The following is a 16,037-nucleotide window of genomic DNA, read 5'->3' as shown; positions in this document are numbered from 1 at the left end:
TCAGCCCATCAAGTCCACTGCACCATTCAATCATGGGCAATCTATCTTTCCCTGTCAACCCCATTTTCCTGTCTAAGAAAATAACTGCAGATGCTGGTACAAATCGATTTATTCACAAAATGCTGGAGTAACTCAGCAGGTCAGGCAGCATCTCGGGAGAGAAGGAATGGGTGACGTTTCGGGTCGAGACCCTTCTTCAGACTTCTCTCCATAACCCAACACCTGTACTAATCAAGAATCTATTTATCTCTGCCTTAAAAATATCAATTGACCTGGTCTCACAGCCTTCTGTGCGATTAATTCCACAGATTCACCACCCTCTGACTAAAGAAATTCCTTCTCATCTCCTTCAAAAAATATCCATTGACAGCCTCCACAAGTACTGCAATGACTACTCTCTCAAGTTCCGAGATAAAATGTTCACCAAACACCAAAGTGGCGCAGTGGTAGAGTTGCTGCCTTACAGCACTTGCAGTGCCGAAGACCCGGGTTCGATCTCGACTACGGGTGCTATCTAAATGGACTTTGTATGTTCTCCCCGTGACCGCGTGGGTTTTCTCCGAGATCTTTGGTTTCTTCCCACACTCAAAAAACATACAGGTTTGTAGGTTCATTGGCTTGGTACAAGTGTAAATTGTCCCTAGTGTGTGTAGGATAGTGTTAATGTGCGGGGATCGCTGGTCGGTGCGGACTCGGTAAGCCGAAGGGCCTGTTTCAGCACTGTATCTCTAAACTAAAAAAAACTAAACTAAAATAAACAAGGCAAAATCTAGCTATCCGTTTTTCTTTGACAGGCTATGATTACTTTCCTGAGAATTGAAATTAACTGGAAATGAGTCCGGCTCAGATATTCTACACTATGGCTCACATGATTCACAGTGGCCAGCCATCACTGTAAGCCAATGCACAACAATTATGTACATTCCATTTTCCTGGATGGTACAAGAAGAATCGCACATTAAAAAGGGAGAATTTTTTTAAATGTTGATCTGTAAAATGTGATGTTCACCACTGACGAACAATGAAATCCATTGAGAACGTTTGAAAATCTTAATGAAGACAATGAGAATATTTGAACAAAGTTAAAATAGTATCAGAATCCAAGGATAACATGCTGCTTAAGAAAACTTGCACAAACCAGCGAGATACCAAATTAATGAGACAAAGATATCGAGGATAGGGAATCACATACAACAGGGGATAGCAATGACCAGGAATGGGGGGAAAAAAATAGGAAGGGAAAGAGGGTACATTCAATTAAATTACCAAGCAACATAACACAAAACTAAAATATTCTCCGGTTTTACGGAGCCAGCATGAAATGCAAGATACTCCATTGCCATTGTAAATTTTCCATGATTAACCAATGTCAATGTTTGTCCCGAGAAGGTCAAATCAGAAAACTAAAAGAAACAGGCTCAAATGTGTAAAATGACAAATGCAGATGTAATTCTTAGAAATTAGTTATATCTACACTTTGTTTAACTTGAACACAAATGACTTAAAAATATGGCCCTACCTCTTTGATCAAATTTGCTACATAGAGGGCTGTTAGTGGGGTCTGCTCTGCAACCTTCATCACTACTACATTTCCAGTTGCCAAGGCTGGTCCAAGTTTCCAGGACTGCATTGCCAATGGAAAATTCCACTGAAAAGAAAGATTGGAAATGATTTTTTTTTAAGTCAGAAATGTTAATAATTATTACATTTTAAATGAAGCAGGTCAATTCCATTACTTTGAGGGCTATTGATAATGAACTACTAATGTCATTAACAACATGCAAACAATATCTTAATTAAGGGAAACTAGAAATCATGCATCTTCAGCTATTCAGACTACTACTACAATACTACTACTACATGCTTCTCAGTTTTTAAAACAAGGCAATTATAATGTTTGGTTAGAATACACGTGTGTTTAAAGCAGTAACTATTTAAACAGTAAAGATGCAAACAAAACATTTTTATTTTAATAAGATGTCTTCACAAACATGCAAAAACAATATTCAGGACACAGTGTGAATCGTGAATCTAATAATTTCACTTTTAAGGGAGATAAATATTTCCTCACTATCTTTCAATTTTGTTCCCATTGTTTACTCACCGGGATGATTTGACCACACACACCAACTGGTTCATGACGTGTATAGCAGAAATAGTCTCCATCAATGGGAATGGTTTTGCCATGGTATTTATCAGCCCAGCCTGCATAATACCTGTTTTTTTTAAAAATCAGAATCGATTAAAAATTATTTTATTACTTTGCCATTATACACTGGAATTTAGAAGGATGAGGGGGGATCTTATTGAAACATATAAGATAATTAGGGGATTGGACACATTAGAGGCAGGAAACATGTTCCCAATGTTGGGGGAGTCCAGAACAAGGGGCCACAGTTTAAGAATAAGGGATAGGCCATTTAGAACAGAGATGAGGAAGAACTTTTTCAGTCAGAGTGGTGAAGGTGTGGAATTCTCTGCCTCAGAAGGCAGTGGAGGCCAGTTCGTTGGATGCTTTCAAGAGAGAGCTGGATAGAGCTCTTAAGGATAGCGGAGTGAGGGGGTATGGGGAGAAGGCAGGAACGGGGTACTGATTGAGAGTGATCAGCCATGATTGCATTGAATGGCGGTGCTGGCTCGAAGGGCTAAATGGCCTACTCCTGCACCTATTGTCTATTGTCTATTATACTTTGACAAAGTTGTGCAGTGTGCATTTATAGAGTTCTCCAATAAAGAGAAACCCCACACAAAAACAAATGTAATACAAAAACAATGGTGGAAATTCTCAGCTGGATGGGCAGCAGCCGAGTGGGTGACTTTTCAAAAATCAGACAAACAACAGAATAGGTTCTAAGCCAAAAGAAACTTGGGAATTAAAAAAAAAATTGCAAAAGGGATTTTATTCCATAAAAAAGTGGCTGGGGGATCAGAGTTGCATTTCGTATTAAATGAGAACAGGAGAGAAATAATCTCAGACTGTTGAACCACATGTTGGAACAAAAAAATCTACAATAAGCCCAACCGAACTACGAGATGCTGTTTCCTAAAGTTACCTTTGAGCCACATCATTATTAGCATTGGAGGCCGAAGATACAAAAAGGTTAGAGCAGAATTGGGATGGGGAATTGAAGTGACAGATGATCAGATGGTCAAATTCATACTTGTGGACCTCACTGATGCATTCTGAAAACAGAACAGTTAAGGTTGAGAACCTGTTAACCGTAGTGAAGACAAATAAAATATAATTATGTATAATGTTGTGGTATTGTCAGATAAAGAATATTTTATTAGAAGCAGGGAGAGATAAAGTGCAGGCAAGGTAGCTGTGGGAGTCGGTGGACATATTGTGGATTTAGACCACATGAAGTTGAGAACAAAGTGGAAATTAATAGGTAAGTTGATGAAACTTTCCATTTTAGGGCAAGATAGTAAATTGCATCCATACATTCATTAAATTCTGGCAAATGAGATGAGAGAGAGGACCAAAGTAGGACTGGAATAATGATCCATGAAACCCATACAAAAAAAACCAGACTCCACTGAGATTCATTTGGGAACCATTTTGCTGAGCGGAACTGAGTGAACTTAATGTTGAAATAAGACACAAAACACGCTGGAGTAACTCAGCAGGTCACTGACCCACTAAATTACCTCGGCACTTTGTGTGTCCATTTTTCATAAACTCGTATCTGCAGTTCCTTGTGCTTACATTCTCAATGTTGGAAGTATTTCAATGCAAAAACTGGGTGAAAATTGGAACCTTCCAGAGAAATTCGTGCACAGTTGAAATTCAGGATGTTGAACCACTTAGAGGGAAGATCCTTAGCGACAGTTTCAAATCAGATGCAGCTCAGATCTCCCAGTGTGCCAAGCTAAGGTTAGGGATGCAAGAGGGTGGGGCACAGTGGCATAAGGGGCAGCACAGTGGTGCGGTGGTAGAGTTGCTGCCTTACAGTGCCAGAGACATGGGTTCAATCCTGACTATGGGTGCTAACAGTACAGCGTTTGTACGTTCTCTCTGTTACTGCATGGGTTTTCATCGGTTTCCTCCCACACTCCAGAGACATACAGGTTTGTAGGTTAATTGATTTTGGTAAAAATTAAAAATTGTCCCTAGTGTGTAGGATAATGCTAGTAATCGCTGGTCAGCATGGACTCGATAAAGTTGATATTCAAGTTTTGGTCATCATTCAGTTCTCCAACCTACTCTGTCCTTGGTTTTCTGTATTGACTCATCAATTTCTGTAGCAAGCCCTGTTAAAAAAACCAACACAGACTTTGGTTGGAATCTGGATGCACTGCCGAGAGCATTCTCTCCCTCAACATCAGTAAAGCAAAGGAGATTGTCATTAACTTCAGCAAGTGCAGCAGTACACACACCTTTGCTTATATTGATGGCACCAAAGTAGAGATGGGAGAAAGCTTCAAATTCCTAGGCATAAGTAGCTCAGCAATTTGTCCTGGAGCAGCCACATTGAAGCTAAGGCCAAGAAAGTACGTCAACGCCTCTACTTCCTTAGAAGACTTAGGAAGTTCAGCATGTGTAGGAAAGAACTGCAGATGCTGGTTTAAATCGAACGTAGACACAACCCGAAATGTCACCCATTCCTTCTCTCCAGAGATGCTGCCTGACCCGTTGAGTTACTCCAGCATTTTGTGCCTACCTAGGAAGTTCAACATTTCCCTAACAACCCTCACCAGCTTCTGCATTAAAGCATTTTACCAGGACGCATCACAACCTTTTTTGGGAACTGCTCCATCCAAGACTGCAAGAAATTGCAGAGAATTGTGGATGTAGCCCAGACCATCACGCAAACAAACCTCCCTTCCAATGACTCCATCTACACATCATGCAGCCTCAGCAAGGCTACCAGCATCATCAAGAACCAGTCTCACCTTGGTCACTCCCTCTTCTATCAGGCAAAGGTACAGAAGTTTGATATGCATATGTCCAGATTCAGGGATAGTTTCTTCCCAGCTCTTTTCAGACAACTGAACAGTCCTTTCATTAGCTAGAGTACAGTCCTGAATTCCCAACTATCGCATTGGAGAGCTTTCAACTGTGGCGCGTCGGAAGAGGCCCGAAATAAAGGCGAGAAGCCGGGTATTTCGGGACGTTCTGTTTTATTATTCCTCGGTTATCAGACGGGTCGAGTCTGCCGGAATGGCTTCGCGCCCAAAATCTTGTCCTTATATACGAAGTACCGAACCACCCCCCTGGACTGGTCCATTCCCGTGCCGAGGGGTCGGTAGTGGTATGGCCCGACCCTTGGGAGCCGCCACACAACCATCTTTAATCAGACTTTATCTTGCACTAGATGTTGTACCCTTTGTTTCTTATCTGTGTACTGTGGATGACTTGATTGTATTCATGTATAGTCTTTTGTTTGACTGGATAGCATGTAAACAAAAGATTTCCATGTACCTTGATACACATGACAATAATAAGCTAAATATCTGTAATTCTTCCTTTTGCATTATATATGGAGAATATTATTTTTTATGCACATGAAAACTCACAAAAGGAAAAAAATAGAAAGGAAACGTAACGCACGTACCTGATACATTTAATAACCAAATTTAGGTCTACCATGTAGGCAATGTGGTATGGTTTTCCATTATCCAATGTCTCCAATGACTGAAAATTAAAATCCAGAATGGAAATAATATTAACAACAATCTTTTTAAAAATCAGATCAGGTTAGGTTCTGACATTAGCTCCTACTGATCCTCAAATTTCTACCATGCATGGCCTTTCAACTAAAATACCTTAAAGCACCACAATATCAACAAAATGCCTCATGGTATGAATCAACAATTTGGGACACTTAATTTAGAAGCATCTCAGCAAATTTAACTTGTTCCCTTCATTCACACACATTTACTTCTGAAGCTGTAATTTATCATAATTGCTGCCCCAGATGACACTCAACAGAAAGCAATAACAGGTTTTAGTTGCATGTCATCAACATCCAGCATTCATATTTCAGTCAGCTTCTCTGATTCAATTGGACGCTGGCCAAATATCCAGCTGTGGATGAACGATGGGAAAAGAACAAAGTCATTGAGTTCAATGTTCCATATCCTAACTCAGTCAATTTTAATTGCCACCATACTTCTGGTTACAGATCTACGATAGATTAAGCTTCAAATCATGTAAAGGCTTGAATTTTAAAATTCTCATCCTTCTTTGCAAATTCTTTCTTAGCCTTAAAACATGTCTCTCTGACCAAACGCCACTAAACTCTCCTAATGTGGTTCAGAGTCAAAACATTTTAGTGAACATTTCTGCCCAAAACATTTCACCAAGTGCAATATTGTTGAAAGATTCAGACTGGTACCAGAGTCAAAAAACTGTTTTAACTCAATTCACAATTGAGTATCTTACACACATTAGCAAGAGGATTTCATTCCTTATGTTTTAAAAATTTAGAAGATTATGTCTGCGTTTAGAAATTTAGGAGATTAAAATAAAAAGAACATGCAAGAACTCACTGAACAATCTAATATCATTTGATGTACAAAACTTAATGAATTAATCTACCTTCAATTTGTTAAATGTGGTAACACGAAACAACTTTTGGCAAACGACTATGCATTTACATTATCAGCAATTTAAATTTGGTTTCTAATTAGTTTTGTTACTCGAGAAAAGCACTTTGCATTAATAAAGGACCAGCAAGTGGTAGGAATGTGTCATGAGAGATAGTTGCCAGTGCAGATACACTGACAGGGAAACTATGCAAACACTTAATTGATTAATTTAGGCCATGGCAGCACAGGCAAGGCCAGCTTTTGCTATCCATCCATACCATCGTTCAAAAGATTGTGGAAAGTTTTCTTAAACAGCTGCAACCTGTCTGCTGATAGCAAGCTCATGTTCTTGGGTAAGGTGTTCCAGAATTTAGATACATTTCCAAGTCAGATGGTGTGTGATTTAGAGGGAATCTGCAGTGATTAACCACCAGGTGACGCCAGCAATGGCTGCCTCGCCATCAGTTTGTCTGTCCTTTCCTTCATAGTATGTGTTAAATGAATGTTTTTAGTGTTCTTTAGCTTGTTTTTGGGGGGGGGAGTTGGGGAAACTGTTTCTAATCTCTTACCTCGACGGAGATGCAATTTTTTTTCCATATCGTATCTCCGTCCGCACTGCGGCCTAACATCAAGGAGATAGCAGCCTTTGCTGGAGACCGATTTTGAGAGGTCCACCGCAGGAGCCTGCAGACTTACCATCGCAGAGCTCGCGATCCCTTTGCTAGGGGTCGACTTCGGAGCTCCAACCGTAGATGCTTGCAGACTTAACATCAGGGAGCCCGTGGTCTCTGGTTAGAGACCAACTTCGGGAACTCCAAGCCAAGGGATTTTCGACTGCCCGACGCAGGTGTTTCGATTGCCCCAACACGGGAGTTTTACTTAACGTTATTACAGACTCAGGGTCCAGATAAAAGACAGCACATTACACAGAATAAATTACATACAAAATATTACATACAAAAGCACAATATATTACATACAAAAGCACAATACATGATTTAAAACCAAGAATTAAAAAAATCAGTGTCCTACAACGAGACAACTATACCAATGTCTCCACAGCTGGGATTGGTAGCGTCTAGTGCTAAGCCTAATGTTTGATAAGGCCAAGATGATTTTATTTTCAGAGTCATTAAATAAATTTATACATAAGATTTCCTAGACAGTTTGCAAAGTATTGACTCCTGCAGCCACAAACATTTCACTTGCACTACACCATCTAGGTCTCTTAAGTAATAGTCTCATAGCATCATTATAAGCTACTTGAAGACTCTGTAAGCTTACTTTTCTGTGGTTTGACCACAAGTGTGCAGTATACAGTGGTGTACAATATGCTCTGAACAGAGACATCTTCACTCCATCTGTACAGCACTAAACTTGCGTAAGAGAATGTTTGCTTGTGCATACATCATGCGGCGTTGCCTATAAATATCCTCATCATCTATCATTTGTTCTGTAATAAAATGTCCAAGATATTTTACCTTATTACAGACACTAAGATTATTATCAGACAATTTGAAATCAGGAAATTTTAGACATTTATCCTCTTTGGTTCTACAGATCATACCAACACTCTTACTGGCATTATATTTGATATCATGTTCCACACCATACACAGAACATATAGTAAGGAGCTGCTGGAGACCAGTGCTAAATGGATTAAGGACCACAAGATCATCTGCATACATAATATGGTTCACTGGAGTATTACCAATCATGCACCCAGTATTACAGGCTTTCAATTGCTTGGACAGATCATTAATATAGAGATTAAAAAGAACTGGGGACAAAATTCCCCCTTGTCTGACACCATTGCTAACCCCAAATGGGAAGTATGTTGACTTTTATGTAGTTGTGCGTCTTGTTGCTTTTTTTTGTGGTATGGCGGTATGGTAATTCGCATAACACTGTACCTTAATTGGTAATGTGGCAATAAAAGACCTTTGAAACTTTTGAAGTGATGGTGTTTTCATACACCTGCTGCCATGGTAGAGGTTTGGAAATGTTGTAGGGAGCAGCTAAGGCTGGTTAAAGCAGGGGATTTAATAGATAATATAGAATGCAAACGCATGTCAGTAGTGGATTGTCCTATGTGGCATCGAGTTTATTAAGTGTTTGTGGAGTGGTTCTGTCTGTGTGGAGCCAGCACATGATCGTGCACATTGTCACTGGTTGCTCTGGTTTCTACCACATTCCAAAAGTAGATAAAAGGTTCCTGTAATTTTTCCCTTGGTGCAAGACAGTGACAGAAGAATCAGAAGTTGGACTGATCAGCATGCGATACAGGGCCTCAACAAAATAAGGAGGGGAAAATCGCTCTGCTATGCATCAATGTGTAATCCAACGAGCCATATGGCTTAATTGTGTTGCAACATGTAAATAATACAAAACTAACAGAAAATGTTGGAAGCACTTGGCAAATCAGTGGGGAGGGAATCAAAGTCAATGTTTCACATGAAGGGCATTTCATCAGAACTAGAAAACAAAAGTTATAGAAAGGGAGAGGTTTAGAGAAAACAGGGAATATTTGAGAGAGGATAAGGGCCAAAGGACAAAGTTGTCAACCTAAATTTCCAAAGTTGACAGGACCGTCAACCGCAGCATTTCTAATTTCTGTATTTTTGTCCTCAACCCTTCTCCTCCCAGCTAGAAAAGTAATTGCGTATCCCCCTTGTTTCCTCCTTCCACTCTGCCATCATCCACAATCAACTGCTGATCATTCCTAATTTCCACTACCTTCAACTGGATTCCACCAACACATCTTCCCCTCCCAGTACTTTGAAGAGACTGTTCCCCTTACCTGCTCCATTGTTCACTTTTCCATCTCCACTCATCACATCCCTTCGCATGGTACTTGCTCAGGTAATCAAGAGGATGGATGTGGGCAGGACAGTAGATGTTGTCTACATGGCCAGTACCATTTGCCCACATTTGAATCATATCCCTCTAAACCTTGCATACCCATCTTTAGGTCTAGATATAAAACAACTATATACGTGGCACGGTGGCGCAGCGGTAGAGTTGCTGCCTTACAGCACCAGAGGCCCGGGTTCGATCCTGACTACGGGTGCTGTCTGTATGGAGTTTGTATGTTCTTCCCTTGACCTGCGTGGGTTTTCTCCGGGAGCTCCGGTTTCCTCGCACACTCCAAAGACATACAGGCTTGTCGGCTAATTGGCTTAGTAAAATTCTAAATTGTCCCAAGTGTGTGTAGGATAGCGTTAATGTACAAGGATCGCTGGTCGATGTGCTCTCGCTGGGCCGAAGGGACTGTTTCTGCACTGTATCTCTAAACTAAACTAAAAAAAACTCAAACCACAGCTACTCTTACAGTACATTGGGTGATAATAATGCATCAAGGAAACCAAGCAAAGCAAAGAAAGTTTATGCACCCTAAGTTACCAGCATCTGCAGTTATTTTCTTAAATTCGTATGAAATGTTTTGACAATGTTTTTGAAAATATTATAGCAGAAAGAAAACTATATAGCTCAAGAAAATGACAAGTTTCAATGCAAACACCTACCGCCAAGTACGCTTTGTCACGCTCAATGAGGTCAGCAAGGCGGTTTAAAAGGACCCCCCTTTCTGATGCATCTGTTAATCGCCATGGTGATCCAAGTTTAAACGCATCTTTAGCTGCCTTCACTGCCTTCTCCACGTCAGCCTGCAGATAAATTAGAAGCAGATTGCAACCGGTGAGCACAGGAAAGGACTGCATCAGACAATGTTCAAAGACGCACGCGCAATTAAATTAATTTTCTAACAATAGTCAGACACAACTGCTAATCGTGTCCTTGACACTTGTGAATCATATTTTTTGTTGGCAAAAAGATCCATAGAAACATAGTCTAGAACAGAAAGAGATCATTCAGTGCACCTTACCTGTGGAGACATTTTGAAATAGCTATTCCCTTTGTCTTTGCAAATGTTCCTCACCAATCCTTTATTAATAATGGTTCTAATGCCAATTTACAGAGTGCATTATAGATGATATCCAGCTGTATGGTTTCCACCTAGCCAAACCTCACAACTCCCCTGACTCTTTCACTAAATTGTTTAATTCATGTCTTCTGGTTGCCAATCCTTCAGTCTCAGGCAACAGTTGGTACAGTATTCACTCTATCAGCTATTCATAATCTTGAACATTTCAAATTTACCTTTAACTTCCTTTGCACTAACAAAATAAAAATCTCCAATCCTTCCACAAGACAATTTATTTTCCGATGTCATTCCAGTTAATCATCTTTGCATCTTCTTAAAGACCTTAACATCTATATACTTAAACTTTCGTTTGTTTGTGATCGAACTTCAGCCAAAACGGTACAAGACAGCGCGACAATTTTAGGCCTACCTTACTCACCGTCGTCGCTTTAATGGTAAAAATTGTAGTTTAATTGAAATTGGTGTTATATTTTTTAAGTTATTCACATTTATATTTTTAAAGTTATTTTTGTCTCCACTAATCCACTAAGTTGTCTTTTCATTTTTGGCCTTTGTAAAAGCATCTGCCCATCACTCCCCCCCCCCCCCCCCCGCCTCCACCTGTATCCACATGTCTGAAGAAGGGTCTCGACCCGAAACGCCACCCATTCCTTCTCTCCAGAGATGCTGCCTGTCCCGCTGAGTTACTCCACTATTTTGTGTCTCTTTACTTATTACCTGCCAAGCTTTGTCCTCCCCTCTTCTCTTCCAGCTTTCTTCTCCCCACAATGTCTGAAGAAGGGTCTCTACTTGTAACATCACCCATTCCTTCTTTCCAGAGATGTTGTCCGTCCTGCTGAGTTACTCCAGCATTTTGTGTCTGTCTCCAGAGTTGCCTAATCCACTAAGTTGCTCCAGCACTGTATGGTTTTTTTTACTAAGCAAAATGAAAGAAGCTAATTTGATGTCTACTGGCATGGAACTCTAATCCACAAGGCCATCAGGAATGCTTATTTGTGTTTCATGTAAAATTACTATTACAATTTAAGCCATTTCAAGTATTTTCTCTTGAAGATAGACACAAAATGTTGGTGTAACTCAGCAGGACAGGCAGCATTTCTGGAATGGTGACGTTTCGGGTCTAGACCCCTCTTCAGACTAAAGTCAGGGGAAAGGTTTATGGTTACAGTATTCCACAGTGAACAGTATTTCCATAAATCCACAATTTCTTCAAAGAATTTAACATGAAACAGACATTTAGGAAGCGTCAGTTTAACCGAAAGGACTTGGGTTACAAGCAGGATCAAATCTAAGGAAACAAATTACCTTATCTCCTTCAGCAACTTGACAGATGATTTCCCCTGTGGTAGGATTGATGGTGGGGAATGTTTTCTTACTGACAGCATCATGCCATTCATTATTAATAAAAATCTGCAACAGGAAAGGAAGGTGGCTATTGTTTGTTGAGCATGGGATATACAATAACACCAGCACAAAACTCAGAAGCAATTCGTTAAGTTGTCTATTCTGTCTCCAGTGCATCTTGTACAACATGACAAATCAATTTGTCATTGGGTTTTGTGCTCAAACATGAAAGATAGACAGCATACTTCCTGTGAATATACCTCTCTAATATCCCGGAAAAAAATTTGAATTCAATAATTGAATTGAATACATTTTTATTTAATTCAATTGCTTGAATTTTTATAAATTCAAACATTACTTGTGCACTGTGAGAGGCAAGCACATAAAAAGGGTACGAAGATGTTTATGATTTGTTAATAGTTCAATTACATTAGAAAATTAAACTACTTTAACTTTTTTTGGTATACTGGTACTTGTCCATTTGGGGCAAGATTAGATCTAACTATAACCGTACCAAATTGCAAGACAGGTGTTTGTGTCTGTGCCCGTCTGAAAACGTTTACATTTATAAATTCATCACATTACAAAGCATAGAAATAAGCCCTTCCATACAACCTATCCATAGCCAACTAAAATGGCTAAGATAGCCCCATGTGTCTGCATTTGGCCTTATCCTTCTGAACCTTTCCCAGCCATATACCTGTCCAAATGTTTTTAAACATTGTAATTGCAGCTGCTTCTACCACCACCTCAGGCAGTTCATTCCGTAAGCCCACCACTCTCTGGTTGAACAAAAATTCCCTCAAGATCCTCTTTAAGTCTCTTCCTCTCACCTTAAACTTATGACCTCTAGTTTTAGACGCCTCTATCATGGGAAATAGACTATAACAATCTACCTTATCTTTGCCCCACATGATTTTATAAACCTCTAAAAGGTCACCCTTTTACCCACTCCTTCACTCCAGGGAAATCTGCCCCAGTCTATCCAATCTCTCATTATAACTCAAGCACTCTAATCCAGACAACATCCCTGTGAATCTTTTCTACATTTTCTCGAGCTTAATCACATCCTTCCTATATTATGGTGACCAGAACTGTACATAATACTTCCAAGTACAGACCAACCAATGCTTTGTACAACTGTAACATGACATCCCAAATTATGTAATCAATGCCACAGCTGATGAAGGGAGCATGACATACCACCTTCTTCGCCACCCTAATTGCCCACGTTGCCACTTTAGGTGAACTATGTACGGGCGCCGTCTGTACGGAGTTTGTACGTTCTCCCTGTGACCTGCGTGGGTTTTCTCCGAGATCTTCGGTTTCCTCCCACACTCCAAAGATGTACTGGTATGTAGGTTAATTGGCTGGGTTAATTAAATGTACAAATTGTCCCTAGTGTGTGTAGGATAGTGTTAATGTGCGGGGATCGCTGGGCGGCACGGACCAGGTGGGCCGAAGGGCCTGTTTCCGCACTGTATCTCTAAATCTGTATCTCTAAATCTGTATCTCTAAATCTTATACCGCTAGATCTCTCTGTTCAACTTCTCTCCCAAGTGCTCTACCATTCATTCTGTTGTGTCCTGGGCTCATTTAACTTTCCTATATCATTTCATACTTGTCCAAGTTAAATTCTATTTGCCATTCTGTTGCTCACTTTCCCAATTGAACAATCTGATGTTGCAAACCTAGCCAACCTTCTTCACTATCCAATATAGCACCACTTTCCAGCTTCCTATGAAGGACCATATCAATGGCCTGGCTAAAGTCCATGTAGACAAATTCTACTCTCTGCACTCATGAATCCTCATGACAATCTCTAAAAAAAAGTCTACATTTATAAAACATGATTCCCTACGCACAAACCCATGATGAATATTTGTTTTTTCTAAATCTCTGGACTTTGTTCTAACCATCTGTCTATCAAAATATCCCGTTGCTTATACCACTTAAAGTCTGAAGAAGGGTCTCGACCCAAAACGTCACCCATTCCTTCTCTCCAGAGATGCTGCCTGTCCCGCTGAGTCACTCCAGCTTTTTGTGTCTATCTTCAGTTTAAACCAGTATCTCCAGTTCATTCTTACACATACCTGCCATACTTTGTCCTGCCTCTCCTCTTTTTCACATTTTTACAATCAGCCTGAAGAAGGGTCTCAACCCAAAATGCCACCTATCCATGTTCTCCAGAGATGCTGCATGACCTGCTAAGTTACTCCAGCACTTTGTGTCTTTTTATGTATTAACTAGTATCTACAGTTGTTTGTTTCTACGTTCCTAATCAGTCCTTGCATTTGCAAATGCAAAGATATCCTTCGCTCAGAATTCCTTCCAGTCACTTTCTCCACCATGAATGCAAGGCTCACAGGCTGTGCCTCCCTCCCTCCCTCCCTCCCTCCCTTCCTTCCTTCCTTCCTTGTTCTTGCAGCCCTTCTTAAAATAGAAGCACAGCAGGCACCATTTTAATAATCTGATATCGCACCCATGTCAAACAAAGATTCAAAAATCTCTGAGTAACTCCAGCATTCGATGTCTATCTTTGGTTTAAACCAGCATCTGCAGTTCCTTCTTGACGGTTGGCTTCATTTCAAACCAGTTCAGACCGGTCACAGTAGGGTTTTTTTTGTTTTTTGTAAACGTATGCAATAAATATGTGTTGTTGCAGTTGACCTGTGAAACTCAGAAAGTAGCTGCTCCCCAATTACCTTGTTGAAGTGAATGTCCGGCTGAGTGGACGGAGCTGGAATAGCCGCCGCAGCCGCCGAGTACCTCCTCACTCTGGGGATCCTGGACAAGCGGCAAAACACCGACTGCAACATTGTTTTTTTTCCTTCTTCTTGCTCCGAGTGCAATTTACCCGTCAGAAGAAAATACTTGCAGGGTGAACGTAAACAGGATGGACCGCCCCGTCCAGTCCCGTTGAGCCCAGCAATGGAATGGAATGGCGAACTGTTAATCAAAATTGACAGCAGTGGTGCAGCACAGAACGAGGAGCTAAGGAGCAACACTTAAAATTGCTCTTTGCGTCACAAGGTAGTTAAATATTTAAAGAGGACGAATTTTGCTCAGAATAAATGTTCTGGGACCTGTCAGTTGGGACATTTTGCTGGCCCTGTTTCCAAATAAAACCACTCAAAATGGTACCGCCGCGCCGTGCACACCCAGGCCGCGTAACCATGACGACGGGACCTTTGGACCCTGTTTTACTGAGAGATATCACGAATCGATTTACATCGAACTGGTGTCTGGCAGTGCAAAATAAATGTGTTCAGCCAAACACAAATATAAAGTTCAATATCAAATCAGTCGAAACATCAATCCCTGCTGCCATGTCATGCCTTGTCATGCCATGCCATGCCATGCCATGCCATGCCATGCCATGGTTACGTGCCGTCAACGTCCTGCACGGATTTACTGTGGCAGTGTAATGATACTTCGCAAAGGAAGAGATTTGCAAAGTGAGTTTGTACTTTGATCTCAGACTGGGAGGAGAGGGGGAACTCTCTTCTGGTGATGTTTGCGATTTGGCTCCGTATTATTAAGGGGTTGGACACGTTAGAGGCAGGAAATATGTTCCCAATGTTGGGGGAGTCCAGGACAAGGGGCCACAGTTTAAGAATAAGGGGTAGGCCATTCAGAACTGAGATGAGGAAAAACTTTTTCAGTCAGAGAGTTGTGAATCTGTGGAATTCTCTGCCTCAGAAGGCAGTGGAGGTCAATTCTCTGAATGCATTCAAGAGAGAGCTAGATAGAGCTCTTAAGGATAGCGGAGTATGGGGAGAAGGCAGGAACGGGGTACTGATTGAGAATGATCAGCCATGATCACATTGAATGGCGGTGCTGGCTCGAAGGGTCGAATGGCCTCCTCCTATTGTCTATTTGCAACCATAAAAGAAGCCAAGCTAATACAATACAATACAATATATCTTTATTGTCATTGTACAGGGCTACAACGAGATTGGGAATGCACCTCCCATATGATGCAATAAATTAGCTAGTCAGTATTAATTTAAACAACCCAATGAAACAAATTAGAACAGTTTTAAAACAGAATAAAGTACAAGTAGATCTGTGCCGGTTCACTGTGCGATGTGATCCCAGATTGATCCCTGGGATGGCGGGACTTACATATGAGGAAAGACTGGATAGACTGGGCTTGTACTCGCTGGAATTTAGAAGACTGAGGGGGGATCTTATAGAAACATATAAAATTCTT

At 40.7% G+C, this 16,037-nt stretch overlaps 1 protein-coding gene across 1 annotated transcript in view; it reads right to left on the bottom strand.

The window, feature by feature from the left end:
- LOC144606037 (aldehyde dehydrogenase, mitochondrial-like) overlaps positions 1-14,984 on the bottom strand; it is a 31,438-nt gene extending 16,454 nt beyond the window's left edge. The window contains exons 1-6 of the mRNA XM_078421823.1: positions 14,527-14,984; positions 11,783-11,887; positions 10,059-10,199; positions 5,559-5,638; positions 2,105-2,216; positions 1,520-1,648 (exon numbers count right to left, since the gene is read on the bottom strand). Of these exons, the coding sequence (XP_078277949.1) occupies positions 1,520-1,648; positions 2,105-2,216; positions 5,559-5,638; positions 10,059-10,199; positions 11,783-11,887; positions 14,527-14,640 (681 nt within the window). The 5' untranslated portion in view covers positions 14,641-14,984. The remainder of the gene's footprint in view (positions 1-1,519; positions 1,649-2,104; positions 2,217-5,558; positions 5,639-10,058; positions 10,200-11,782; positions 11,888-14,526) is intronic.
- Between the last annotated feature and the right edge of the window lie 1,053 nt (positions 14,985-16,037).

The sequence above is a fragment of the Rhinoraja longicauda genome, chromosome 25, assembly GCF_053455715.1.
Source record: "Rhinoraja longicauda isolate Sanriku21f chromosome 25, sRhiLon1.1, whole genome shotgun sequence".
NCBI classification, from domain to species: domain Eukaryota; kingdom Metazoa; phylum Chordata; class Chondrichthyes; order Rajiformes; family Arhynchobatidae; genus Rhinoraja; species Rhinoraja longicauda.
The sequence above is the reverse complement of the archived record's forward strand: the minus strand, read 5'-3'. Positions and strand labels throughout refer to the sequence as shown.